Raw genomic sequence first — 14329 nt, 5'->3', positions numbered from 1 at the left:
GGTAGCGAGAAGTGCAAAAATACATATCACACATCGTTATTAAATCTACTAATCTAAACTAAACAGGAACAAAAACAAACTAACCTAAAAAAAGGATACATTACCGCATTTACCATGGAGAGTGTTCAGAGGAGTTGTTCGGATTAATACCTAGAGCTGAGTTTCATCATCAGACGTCGAGGAAGAATACGAAATTCGACATCCGCCGTGCCCTTTATTTAGCAATTCCTCGCTTAGATCGGAAGAGCAAGAATCGACGTAATCCAGTAATGGCAGGAGAAGAGATAGTGCCAGTGAGGTATTAGTGATAAAGGGAAGAAAATTACTTAAAGGTCGAAGGATACTGGAGGCACCGTACAATTTACGGCTAACTTCTATAACATGCTGCTCCCAGCTCCCAGGATATATTTTGATCAAGTAATTTTTTTTACTGTACAGCTAATATTATAATTAAAAAGCCACACCGTTGTATGTACCTACGGGAGGTTTCCTGGCTCAATAAAATCTCGTGATAATCGCGCCCATTAAGATAGTAAGAGAAATATTTAATAAAATAGTTAACAGCCAGAGAAAAATTATTAATGACCTAAGAAACCCCGCGAAAGCGTTGCTGAAATATAGCAGTGTGAGAATTGTGAGTTGTTTATGTATATGTTGTATATCAACATAGTTATAATATCTTAATATACTCTGTCCTTAATTTGTTAGAAGTTTTGAAACTTGAAAGAACATTATTAATCGAAATGCCAAATCTTATCAATATTCAGTTATTTTAGAATGATCTGACTTCACTCGTTACGTATTCAGGTAGTCTTAAGTCATATACAGACATATAAGAATTAAAGTTATTTCAAAATCTAGCTAATTTAAAATGCCCGCGGAATGAAAGCGTCATATGTGATTTGTAAAAATTTGACAATTTTGATTTCAACTTACGTAGTTAAATATCCTAATTCGTTCTCAATAATCGGATAAAACTCTATAATTTGCTAATATTGACATTTTAAATCTTGATTGCATATTTTTATATTCTTTAAACAATTTATTTGTATGTGGCGTCAAATTAATAACATTTTAAAAGTTATTTCTTGTGTTTTTCTTTCGGTTCGTAAATAATTCTGCATGTAACGGAATGTTGTGAGAGTAGCGCTTCGCATCAGCTGTTATAGAAAAAAATAACGGGAAATCGACGATAGAGATTGGTCACACCGACGGCCACATCAAATCTGGGGGTCTAGCGTGTGACCCTGTTAATTTTTTCCTACAATAAAATAGCTGTGTAATTCTAGTGAAGTTCTGCTTTGACTAAATAGAAATACAGTAAGATAATAGTGTTATTTATGTGTATAATATGGAACGTGCAACAGGAACAGAAGTGTTCGGGTGTGGCTCAACCCATTCCTCGGACATAACGCTGAATATACAAACGACGACTGGTGGTAATTTCTCCATTAGTGTAAACTGTAAAAATTCAGTGGAGTACCTGAAAAAACTCGTTTCGAGGAAATTGAAAGTGTCCAAGGATCGAATATGCTTGTTACATCGCGAAAGGTAATAACGGAGGCGTCGGACGCCAAGCATCTATTGTTAAACATAGGTATCACGGAAATAAGTTGCGTCGATACGATGACGCATTCGCGTCCTTTGACTCGATTATTGATGTTTAGTTCGCTCTTTGCAGACAACTTATTGATGGGACTTTAGAAGAAAATGGCCTACTGGACGGGTCGCGTGTCATTTTGCTGCCGAGCGTCGAAACTGGACTCTTGGTACGTACGTGACGCAGTTTCGCAAGCCTACTCAGTATCCCATGATAATCACGTGTTTCATAATATTCAAGTATTCATAATACTTATCATTTTCAAGTGGATGTTTTATTGTATTTCTTTTGTTTACAGACACATAGATCAGAGAACTCAGTAATGCAAGCATTAGAAACTTTAAATGACAATCAAGTGAATGACTTTTTGAGTGGAAGGTCACCCTTGAATCTTACAATGAGGCTAGGGGACCATATGATGCTAATACAGCTACAGTTATCAACCCTCAACTCTAGTCGTTCTTTGAGAAATTCTGCTAAAGCCTCTCAAGCAAAAGCTGAATCCAAGGATGCAACTAATTCCCAGGCTGCTGCCCAAAAGGCTCAAACAGACACTGCCTCTTCTAGTAAAGACAAACACAAAGATGAGTTACGTTTTGAAAAACAGGATTTAGATTTATTGCAAAATGCTTTTGACTTGTACAGATCTATGGCTGAAGAGAAGTATGGTGACAAAAGTGACACAAACAAAGATGATGCAAATTCCTCAAATTGTACTTTGTCAGATCTAGCAGAAACCTCTGGGGAAAGTGATCAGTCACCTATTAAGTCCCTATCAAATCTGGTGTCTAGTCCAATACACTCTTCCCCTGAGAACAGAGATGCTAAGGCAATTGCAAATTCAGTAAAAAGCAGCCTGCTAGACTTATTATCCAATAAATCTTCCATTGATATGCCTTCTACAAGCTCATGTGACAAGCCATGTGCATCTACAACACACACGGATAGTTCTATGAGTGATGATAGTGATAATTTTACAGAGCAAAGTTCATTTCTTGCCGAGAATACAATAGATGAATATCCTATGGAAAATTTATTTAACAGTGCAGTTGACAAAGGCCTATTTACTGAACATGATGAAACAATGATGGACCGTGAGATATCTAACTTAGCTACAACCAGCCACGGCACACAAGAAACCACAGCAGGACCACTACCATCATTCCAGAGCATTAATGAGCCTTTGAAAAATAAACGTTTTCAATATTTACTTCACAAGACATCAAAGTTTAAGCATCCAATCAGCCAGAATAAGCAGAAGGCATTTTTGCATGTGGCCAATAAGAAAAGAAGTATACAAATAGAAAGTGTCACTCCACAACCGTCTACCTCAAAGTCAGAGCCCCCAGTGACAAAGATTGCTACAGGCAGTCAGACTGATATATATGCAATACCCTCAACTTCTAAGCAAACACCTATCGCATCCACATCAACTGAAGAAATTCCTGTTATAGACACCAGTGCTCTTAAAGAAGCATCCCGGAGTCTCACTCAAAAGCTACGGAAACTGTCAAAGGAGGTTTTGACAAAAAAAATTGATATCAAGACATTAGAACAGTCAGTGCGGTCGAAAATTAGTCCGGGTGCTGTAATTGAGTCTATGAAACACCATGGTCGAGGAATTTATTCTGGAACATTTTCTGGTACATTGAATCCTGCCCTTCAAGACAGGTAAGAAAATTTATGTATTAAGCTGCTTTTGTTTTGTAGCAAGCATGTACCATGTAAACTTAAAGTAATCTTAAACTATACCTACCACTGTACAAAGTAAAAAAAAATAAAGTAGAATTGGCTTGCCCTGTTACTCATCACAAACTAACCTTTTTAGCTTTCTATGAACATTCAGCAACATTAACAGTACTATAAAGAGTTTATGCTGACGAAGTACATAAAAGATTTTTCAATGTTTACAGATTTTATTACTACCAAGAATTGATCTTTACATTGTGATGACTTTGTTAATTATTGTAAGAACCATCCTTAGTAATCTGTTCTATTTAACCTAGATATACATTTGTACTACAAATTGTACAAGGTGTGTTAGTTCACTAATAACTTCATTGCTTACTAATTATTTTGTAAATATTACATGATTATCTAAATGTTAATGTCGCAGCCAACTAGCTTAATTAGCCGTTCAATTAACAGCCTAGCCGTTTAACTAAACAGTTCTATTTAACTAGCGGCCTAAAGATGTTGAGCATTTTGATTAAACAGCTAGCCAAATGACTAGGACTGCCGACGTTTTATTACTTGCCTAGCATGTTGGCTGTTACTTTAAATTTAATTCTACTTTCTGCCACTCTCGAAACGAAACTCTTCAAACTGTCAATATGGCGTCGGCAAACCACAACCTTGATGGTGTTGTCCAAAGATTTTTCCAAACAAGTGCAATGGAAGAGTGTAGTGACAATAAAAATGTGAATTTCAACTCAAGCAATTTAATTTTAAAAGAAATATGTTTTATGTCATATGATTCATTGTTTTTATTTCTGCCAGATAATAACTTTATTGTACGAATAGCCTAAGCATTAGCCAGCCAGTTTATTAAATATTGTAACAAACGCTCTGGCTGAATGTATTTTTATGCGGTTTAGTTAAAAGGCTAGGCTGTTAATTGAACCGCTAGTTAAGCTCAGTGTCTGCTACATTTATAATGTATAATCAATACAGCCGTGTTAGTCAAAAATATTATGAGGCATTAGAAATAATTCAGCAATTCATCATCATCATGAGTTATTTTGTTAAAAATACAACAACATAGCATTCTTAATTTATATTTTCAACACATTTTTAATGAGGTTTACAAAACTATAAGAGATGCATATCATATTTTAAATAAAATGTCCTATCTAGACAAGAGGGAATTTTGTCAACAACGGTTAAGGTTAGTGTTTGATCTATGGGTCAAAATTCATAAAGATTTATACAAAGACAAATATGTTGTAAATGTCACATGATTTAATACAATAAAACATTGTTATCTTAAACAAAAATGATGATAATCAGCGTTCCTAGAAATCTTGAAATGGCATTTCTGATACATGTAATAATGTCAACGTTATGTTGAATTTATCTTTGTAATAATCAATTTTTTTAGATATTGCAACTTACTTTCCTAAGCAAATTTGTTGCCAACGCCAAAATATCAATAAAATAAACTATTGTTTTTATTAGCCAATGCCAAACAATTATGCTCACACAAGCTCTTACAATCTTATGAAGGACACTTTATTATATCACTGTACTATACAAGATATTTTTAATAATAATGTTTAAAGAACTTTTTTCTTAGTATAAAAAAATATTCTATTTACATGAGAAACTTTATATATATACACGAGCGAGACACACGTCGCCATTAGCCGTCTCAATTTAATTTTTAATAATTGATCCATTATTATAATACCAGGGTTATATTTATTGTTTTGTTAATTTCTACAGAGGTGTACTGAAGAGCAAATGGTTTATGGACATGTGTAGTCCATACATTTGCTCTACGCAAATATTCTATAAATATTTGGCCACAGATAATTTTCATATTATTCGTATTACGGCTGTAGGCAAAACCTCAAATCACACGCTGTTAAAACCGTAAATTACGGCTTCCGTCGGTTATTTTTAATATTATATATATATTTTTTTAATATATATTCTAATATAATTCTAATTTTTCCAGATACGGCCGACCAAAGAGAGATATATCCACCATCATACACATTCTGAATGATTTGCTGTGTGCCACGCCACCTTTAGGACAGGTATGTTAAATCTAATTTCATCGATAATTAACTAGAATATCAATAATAAAAAATATACTTGGAAGGGCTAAATTATCATTTACTACTCGGGGCTTCATATATCACTTTGCTACATGCCTATTGTAGCCAAACGCCTGAATTTAAATGGAAAATGATCATGTGACAGCATGTGAGCTGTGTTGGCCTAGTGGCTTCAACGTGCGACTCTCATACCTGAGGTCGTAGGTTCGATCCCCGGCTGAGCACCAATGGACATTCTATGTGCGCATTTAACATTTGCTCGAACGGTGATGGAAAACATCGTAAATTTTATTGTTTCTGTACTTGTAAAGAATTGCCTGAGTGGGCTTATAATTAAATTATAGAACAGAATAATTTCCAATCTATATGTTGACATCCTATTCATTAAATTTTAGCCTGTGTCTGTATTTACACTAGTAATTCATTCTGAAAAACTTCTATAATTAATTTCAGTGATGCGGTCAAATTTTTTAGGATTTTATTGTATAGTGTATTAATTATTCCAAATAGAAATTTATTTATTTATTTTATTCTGCAAACATTCCCATTTGAATTATTTATTAAGATAGCGGTCTATTTTAATAAATAATTATAATAACGTTTGTTTAATGTAAATAATAGCATGAATCCTTGAACTTTATTACGTTATGAAATCCTTGCGTTCTGCATTGAATTTGCGAATTTACGTAACTCTGTGTGAAACGGTATTATAATTCAACACAATTACGCATTTATTTTAGAACGCTTAATCCTAATACCAGAACACTGATTGTGCAATTGTTAGCCACATTTTGTTATGAAGTTTTAGTTTTACTTGGAAATTTGAAAGTGCGAAATTGTATTCATATTGTTGTAAAAAATCACGTTAAAAATACAAATTAATTAATATATTTGTATGAATAAATTTATTAATAAAAAGTAAAAAAAATCATATTCGAGAGAATATGATTTTACTTTCTAGATATTATACAGTAAATAAATCCATGAATTTCATTACTTTCATTGCGTCAGTAAAAAATATTCCAATTATACAGCTAGAATTTTAAAAGTTTTAGATATCACACAACATATATTAAAATGTAGTGTCTTATTTCAGAGGGATTTGAAACACAGCTGTAGTGGCCAACTGGATGACAAATGCCCAAATTGCAGTCAGGCTACCTGTTCTTACGGTCAATGTGATGGACATCCCTCCACATCAAGAAAGTCCTGTACATGTGCCAAGGAATGCCACTGTAGCCGTTTAAACCCACCAGTTTGTGCCAACTGCGAAGGCAAAAGCGAACTATGCCAAAAGTGCACAGTGGCCAAAACTCTAGCGATTGAAAATACCAAAACAAAATGCAAATTGGAGCAATTAAGGCTGGTAATGCAGCAGAAGAAGCAAAGAAGAGAGGCCCGCAAACTCAAGACTCTGCCATACAAACCCCCTAAGCCGATACCAACTCCGGAACAGGAAGAGATTGAAACCATCGCTTAGTAAATAAATCTATACCGAGACAGCACAGCAGTATTATATTGCTTGATCTTGCTTTTCGTCACTTTGAATAACATTTGCATCAATATTTATATGATTGCAGTCGAGAACTCTTAACAAGTGACGGCTATACTTCATCAGCATACCTCTTCAATTCATTGAGTTACTTATTAATCATCATTTTACATACATTTGACAGGACTTTAATGTCAGCAAACAAATCAAAACTTCAATCATATAAACATTGACCATGGTGCTAATTATGAAACATATCTAAATTACTAGTTGTTCTTTTGTTTAATCTCTTAAGTAGAGCAACTTTCTTGTTTTCTAATCACTTTTTTTGGTTAATAATTAATGGCAATCAAAGTTCTATGGGCCTATTTACCATATGATAACTAAACTTTATTTATATTATATTTTAAATATAAGTTATATATTAAATTTGTGGTATATTAAATTTAATTCTTTTATCATACTTTTGACAGTTCTCTTAAGTTGTGTTCCAAATTAGCACCAACAGCATTTTGCTTGCGGATAATAAGTTGAATTGAGGCATTCTTATTTTGAAGTTGTGACGTATTTAATTATGTATTTTGTAATGGCAATACTGTCTACAACTGCCCAATCTGCTTTCTGAAGTCCAGTGACATCCGTGAATAATTTTTAATCTGTGATAGATATCACCTATTAAAAATGTAAAACCCGCTGCTTAGTGAGCTACCCAACTAAGATGTCAATTAAATATGCTTAAAATTATCTCTATACAGCGTATATATTTAATTGACTCTTGTTGAATATATATTCTAAATTACCATATTTTAATGAGTTATGTAGGCGTAAATTAAGTGTTGCATGTACAAATAATAGTTAATTAGCAAATATTAGCATGTATTTGTATAGATTCTGATTGTTGCCTGGTGCGGTCGACATGTTTCGCTAGTACAAGTTTATAAAGGCCTGTAAAAAAATAAAAAGAACGTATATTCCATATTTAAAAAATTGGTCACTGTTTGAAGATTTGGGGTCACAATCAGAGGTCATTCACCTCATACTCACCTACCTTCCCTTTTTTTATATTTAAAAAAATAGGCGGTATACAGTTGAAGATTTAAATTTGGAATCACCTTTCAGAGCTCCTCAACGCTAACAGTGGAATAATGTTTTATTGTTAGATTTAGATAATTTGGTTGTGGTGTAAAGATTTTTGCACTTTTAAAACTTATACTAGCGTGACGGTATCTTTTGTTGTTATTTTTTATTACTTTATCGGGTCCACATTTTTTGACATTTTGTTTATTTAGTTATTTTTAGACAAATGCTGTTAAAGTACACTTTGGAATAAGTTTTGTATAAATTTATAGTCACTGTAGAGCATGGAGCGTTTCTATATGGTTTGTTTAGTTTTAATTCCATGTCTTATTAATTTCTACATTGGCACTGTTATTTTTAGTTTGTTTATTTCAAAAATGTTTAAAATAAATGTTTCCTTACTCACTTTATTTGTTTAGTTTTTTTTAAGCTCCGTTAAAAGCTATATTTGACACAGTTGAGAGCTAGTTTGACACAACATCCTATCTTCTGACATTATTAAAGTCAAGGGGTTTGTAGATTGTCTGTGGGTTCTTAATTCTACTAAACAAATAACGTGACGTTTTCATTTTGGACAAGTGTTTTTCAATTGGACTCCATTGACTTATTTCATGTCAGAAGACATTGATATCAACCCTAAATTATAAAGATAGCATTAAAGCTTTGTATATTTAAGAATTTAAGAGTGCTTTGAATTCATTCAGTTTACCTAGCTGAGACAAAAGAAATATATTGTAATAGAATCAAAAATATAACGGTCGGATAGTCTCATACAATTTCATCGGGGAAATGAGGTCAGAATTATATTTTGTTAAGGATGAAATAGTTTTATTTAGCTTCAGAATACGCCGTTTAAAATCACATAAATGCCTTACGGTTAAGCTTATTTTATTTAATAAACATAGACTTTTGTTTATAAGGATTTATGCATTGTCTTCCGTGCTTCGCGTCTACACATTATCCGCCCTGTCTTGGTTGGGACCAAGAGATTCATTTCGAAAAGCAATATTTGACTCCCGAGTGAAAAAAGTGCCTATTAATGTGTAGAATTTGTGTTGTGCCATAAATGTACGTGTATTCTTAGGTTTTTAACGTTTCCTAATAATTTTGTGGTAATCGGATAAATGGTAATATGTAAATAAGGATTTTGTTTGTTACCGCTAACTAGCTATATATTTTGTTACGATATATTGACTAGACTAATCGGGTTAAGATCGCAAATTGTTTTCCTTGTATTTCGCATGTATAGTGAGAATAAAAATTACTTAACTATTCCGCAGTTTATTTTAAAATCAAAAACAAATTTCTATAAACTTATCTTTATTGAAATGTACTTTTCATATCTTAATAGTAAATACAATATTCAAACACCGAATTGAAACAAACATGTGTTAGAAATGTTTTAGTCAATAATGCTGTGTAAGCATTATTTTTTTTAAATTTATAACATTACCTTATTGGATTTTTCTAGATAACTATCAAAGGGACAAAATTAAAAATTCGTAATTTTCGTTAAAGTATTTATTATAAAGTTCTTTCATATAAATAGCACATAACCCACGCCACTCGCGTGAACAACGCGATCCACACTACAACATATTACTAACTTCACGCATTTCAGTTATCAGATACGGAAAGATTGTATTTGATTGAGTCACTATGATCACTATATACAGAAAACTAAAATTTTAAAATAAAAAAGAAAAAATTGTCATTTAACCTCTAATATCCAATAATGTGCGTACAAACGCCTGAACACTAAAATCCGCACCCAAAACTGAAAACGCATTATCCCAATTCGGAACATTCTAGAACCAAACATATTCTAAAAGTCTCAAAACGTTCCAGAATTACGCACACGTATTCTCGAATTTTCTAGAATGTTACGGCTTGGATAGCTTAGAATAAGAGCGTGCTCATGCCGCCCATTTCCGCCTGTTCCTTGACGAAGATCTCGAAGTACTGGTAAATGATGGTCACCGCCAGAAGTATACCAGTTCCTGAGCCAATGGCGCCGAGGAAATCGGCTAGAACTGAGAGAGCCCCAATACAAAGACCACCGAAAGCGGCAGCTGTTGGAATATAACGGTTTAATTCGTGTATCATTGAGTTGTCACGGTGACCACGCATTACCATCTGCTGTTCTTTCAATTGCTTGGCGACCTGAAATTTAATATTAGTTGAGATTTCTATATAGCACGCAATGTTAATAACTACATACTATTTAAATTGTATAAAAAAAGAAATCTATTTTCTTTAGTAGATGATATTGAATAGCTGAGTATATTATGTATTATTGGGACTGTTATACAAAAAACTATGCCTATTGGTAGATAAAAATACTATATCTATACATTCTTCACAAATAAAATTATATACATACTTAAATAATTCTATACAAAAGTATCCAAAGGACAGTATTTTTAAATTGGATCAATGGTATCTAGATAAATTAAGACATAAGATTCGACTTACATCCTTAGCAGAGGATCCGGAAACATCAATCCATGTCTTTGAGAAGAAGGCACAGGATCCCAACATGAAGAACATGTAGAGAACTGCGTGTAACGGGTCTTGGCCTATGTGGGAGAGGGACTCCGGGGGACTGAAGTAGTAGCAGAGGCCTCCCACTGGGTAGGCTCTGGCTGGACCACCACCGCCTACATCTGCCCACACTCCGAGGAGGTTCACGAGGAAGTTACCACTGAATTTCACTGCTAACATCTGTGGACAAGGGTAAGGGTAACTTGTAAGTGTTGCCCCCAATGATACCGTCTCTCTCTGTTCATCTTTTTCAATATTGGTCAATTGACCCTGACAACTGGATTGTATTATTGTTAGTAAACCAAATATTCAAAGTTTATTAAGGTGAAAACAATATTTTTTGGGAGATAAGCAAGTTTTATTTAAAAGTTAGAGGTCCCTTATTTTATAACATAGAGGCGCATTTATATAACATTTCGATGCCTAAGAAAAATAAAAAAAAACAATATTCATAAAACTATATTTTTAATTCACTGACTTAAAATAAAAGCCTCTATAAAAAATGTTTTATATTAAAATTTATTTTTCAAAGATAAATGAATTTATTTAGTTAACTTACCTGTGAGATAACGTAAAGGTTGGAGACGAGCGCCGATTGCAGGATGATGGGAATGTTCGATGTATAGAACAACTTAATAGGGTATGACGAATATTGCCCACGGTAACGAGCCGACTTTATTGGTAGATCTACACGGAAGCCCTGAAATTTAAAATGCATATTAATAAAAGAAAAAGACCTAAACATGTCTTTAAAAAACAAACAAAAAAAAATTTTTCCAAAACCTGTCAGACCTAATATTTATCTAGCATACACTCCAAGACGAGCTCAGAACTCAAAAAAATGATTAAATATAGTATTTTTTCACAAATAAAATACATACCTGGAAGTATATGACTATAGCAAAGACGAGGACAGTAGCAAGTAGATTCATGAGGTTAGGTAGATTCTGTCGGTAGAAGGCTTCACGGAGGGCTCGAACCTTGTCAGGGCGGGTTGCCAACAGATGGAATAATGCTATCACTGCACCTTCAAATTCTGTGCCACGACCTATGGAACAATAATAGCAATATTTCAAAATCTTTAAAAACAATATGGTAGATAATAAAATTCTTTATAATTTGTATAAGAAAAAAGATCCAATAGATTTTAGGACTCACACACAAGTTTCTTGAAAACACAATCTGAGATCTGAACCAAACAAGCCTAGTACTTAGTAAATACTAATTCAAACATATACATATAAGTTACTTAGTGCTTTTGTAATAAATACTGCATAAATAAAACATACCAGTGTTAACAGTAGCAGGGGAGAAGGCCTTCCATACAATGGTTTCACAGATGTTGGTGGCGATGAACAAAGATATACCAGAGCCCAAACCATATCCTGAAAGTAATTTATTTTATATACTATTTTATTTTTTGATATTAGTAAATTATTTAAATATATAAAGTTTTTTGTATAATAAAAACTTTGCATTTATGTGTTTCATTATGGCCATATATCTAAAAGTATTTGTTTTATCTAAAGTATCAACTGATAACTATTTAGCACCAAAATCTTAGTGAAGAAAAAAGGAATACTAGAAGGCTCAAATTAACATAAATTTAAAGATATTTTTGAAAATGTAATAATTTCTATAGTATAAAAAACAATTACCTTTTTGTAGAAGTTCATCCAGCAACAGCACAATAAGACCAGCAACAAACAGTTGAATGATGATGAGCAGACAGACTCCAGCTCCAATTTCACTGGGCTCACCGTACATTCCAGTCATTACATATACAATAGCTTGACCAATTGTGATCACCATACCAAACACTGTAAAAAACATTATTTTTAATTTTTTTTTGCTATAAATTATAGACACGAGTTTTCTGTCATTTTGTGAGTGTCCATGGTAAAATCACTTAACATCTGGCCAACCTATTGCATGTTTGCCACCTGTTGGGTAAAGTACAATCTTAAAGATCTACATTTGATTTCTTACATTTCTGAGCTCCATTAAACAAAGCTCTGTCCTTTGGTGTGTCACCAACTTCAATAATCTTGGCTCCTGCTAGCAGTTGCATGATGAGTCCTGATGTAACAATGGGTGAGATTCCTAGTTCCATAAGTGTTCCTCTGTTAGATGCCAGGATCACTCTTATCCAATAGAATGGGTCTGCACTGTCCGAGGACATTATACCAAATAATGGTATCTAAAAATAAAATTTCTTTCAATACAAGACAACTTTTATATATTTCAGTTTCAATTTGTTTAGTACTAAAATTAGGCTAATTAATTAAACTAATTTACTGCAATATGGTGTAACTTATGAATATCTAGGTATAGAAATACCTAGATATATAGCTAGGTATATCAATTTTAATTTAACAGAAGTATCAAATGCAAATGTAAGTTTAGAGTTTAGGTAGTATACTACCTTTATTGAAGAAAAATTGAATTCATTATTTTGATCAAATTTAGAAACATGGCCTTTATATATATCGCCATATCTTAACTTTACAATTACATTTAAAGTTAACAATGCTTTAGGCATTAAATATACAAAGCTACTGATTATTAATTTAGGAAGAGAAAAATAGGTTAAACATTTTGCTTACCTGGCAACATACTAAGAAAATAAATAGTGTGATTGCTGTCCATAATACTTTTTCCCTGAATTGAATCTGAAATAATTAGTTATTCTTTAGATCTAATTTAATCAATGGTTAACGACGTTACAGTTACTTCAATTTTATCTGGGAGGTTACTTTCACTCAAACTATCACTTTAGACGATGTTGTAACAATTCAACTCAAGATGAAAATTACATTGGAATAATCAAATAAGAATTGTAGATTTAAAATTTCTATCAAAAAGAAGGTAGTACGGTTACAATGTTCAATCAATCACCAACTTACCTTTCTCTCGGGTTTCGCTATTTCTGGTAATATACTGCAGAAAGGCTTTATAACTTCAAGGAATTTTACTGAAACACAATTATTAACCATAAATCATCACAGTTTATCACATAAAACACAAAAATATCGCAATTAGACGGGAAAAATTCTTATACGTGTCGTATTTAATTTGCGATATTATTATAAAATAAAACGATACTCACTTCCCATTTTGGATTTATTGTGTTTTCACTATCCTAACTAAAATAATTACTGATCGAATCGATCAAAACCATTCAACTTTTCTCCAATAATAGGACACCCAACTCGACTTTTCTAAAAATGAACCTGCGCAACGCCGCCAGCGAACCGTCTACAAATGACACGTCCACAACGTCATGTCACGTGACTTGTGATGTTGGAGTTCACCCACAGGTAATTTATGTCAACCTTCACAGATAACCAATAGTAATAATAGCGTGGTGCTAAGTCCACAATGAAGCTAAACTGAAATAAAAATAAACCAAAGTGGATTTATTTTATTTCAATTTTTTTACTTTTTATTCCTCTATAGCACTTTCCGATATGTTTTTTTAACGCATGTGACCCATGCGGGGCCTCAAACGCTTTTAATGAACAGCATACCAGCTTTTATATTATAAAAGTTTGCTGATTAAAACTCGCCGAGCCTTTGCTTATTTACACGATCTATGCCTGGATAACTACTTCTTCGCAGATTGTTGGAAAATCACGAGAATGATTCCGATGCCCAAAAGTGATAGAAAGGACTGTGTTAAAAATATATATATACCGGGGTGACTCCCGCTAAAACATTGCATGATTGCTGACATATTATATGGTTTCAGACCCTTGCGTAGTACAAGCATACTGAACTTAATTATTAATGATGTGATTCCTATCATGGACGCTGGATTGCATTCTTTGATTA

At 33.0% G+C, this 14329-nt stretch overlaps 2 protein-coding genes across 2 annotated transcripts; one reads left to right on the top strand and one right to left on the bottom strand.

Annotated features, from left to right (window-relative positions):
• Window positions 1–1191: 1191 nt before the first annotated feature.
• LOC110993492 (midnolin homolog) lies at window positions 1192–7262 on the top strand. Its single transcript, XM_022259780.2, has 5 exons — window positions 1192–1551; window positions 1682–1769; window positions 1899–3271; window positions 5280–5361; window positions 6479–7262. Exons 1-5 carry the CDS (start codon window positions 1352–1354, stop codon window positions 6860–6862), a joined length of 2127 nt encoding a protein of 708 aa, XP_022115472.2. The 5' UTR covers window positions 1192–1351; the 3' UTR covers window positions 6863–7262.
• A 1992-nt stretch (window positions 7263–9254) lies between these two features.
• On the bottom strand, window positions 9255–13765 carry LOC110993494 (protein transport protein Sec61 subunit alpha). Its single transcript, XM_022259782.2, has 10 exons — window positions 13605–13765; window positions 13402–13469; window positions 13102–13167; window positions 12485–12695; window positions 12154–12315; window positions 11785–11880; window positions 11377–11543; window positions 11055–11195; window positions 10427–10675; window positions 9255–10114 (listed from the first exon to the last, which is right to left on the bottom strand). The coding sequence occupies exons 1-10, from the start codon at window positions 13609–13611 to the stop codon at window positions 9851–9853; spliced, it is 1431 nt and encodes a 476-aa protein (XP_022115474.1). The 5' UTR covers window positions 13612–13765; the 3' UTR covers window positions 9255–9850.
• Between the last annotated feature and the right edge of the window lie 564 nt (window positions 13766–14329).

Source organism: Pieris rapae, chromosome 19, assembly GCF_905147795.1.
Source record: "Pieris rapae chromosome 19, ilPieRapa1.1, whole genome shotgun sequence".
NCBI classification, from domain to species: Eukaryota; Metazoa; Arthropoda; class Insecta; order Lepidoptera; family Pieridae; genus Pieris; species Pieris rapae.
This window is presented reverse-complemented; position numbering and strand designations above follow the sequence as displayed.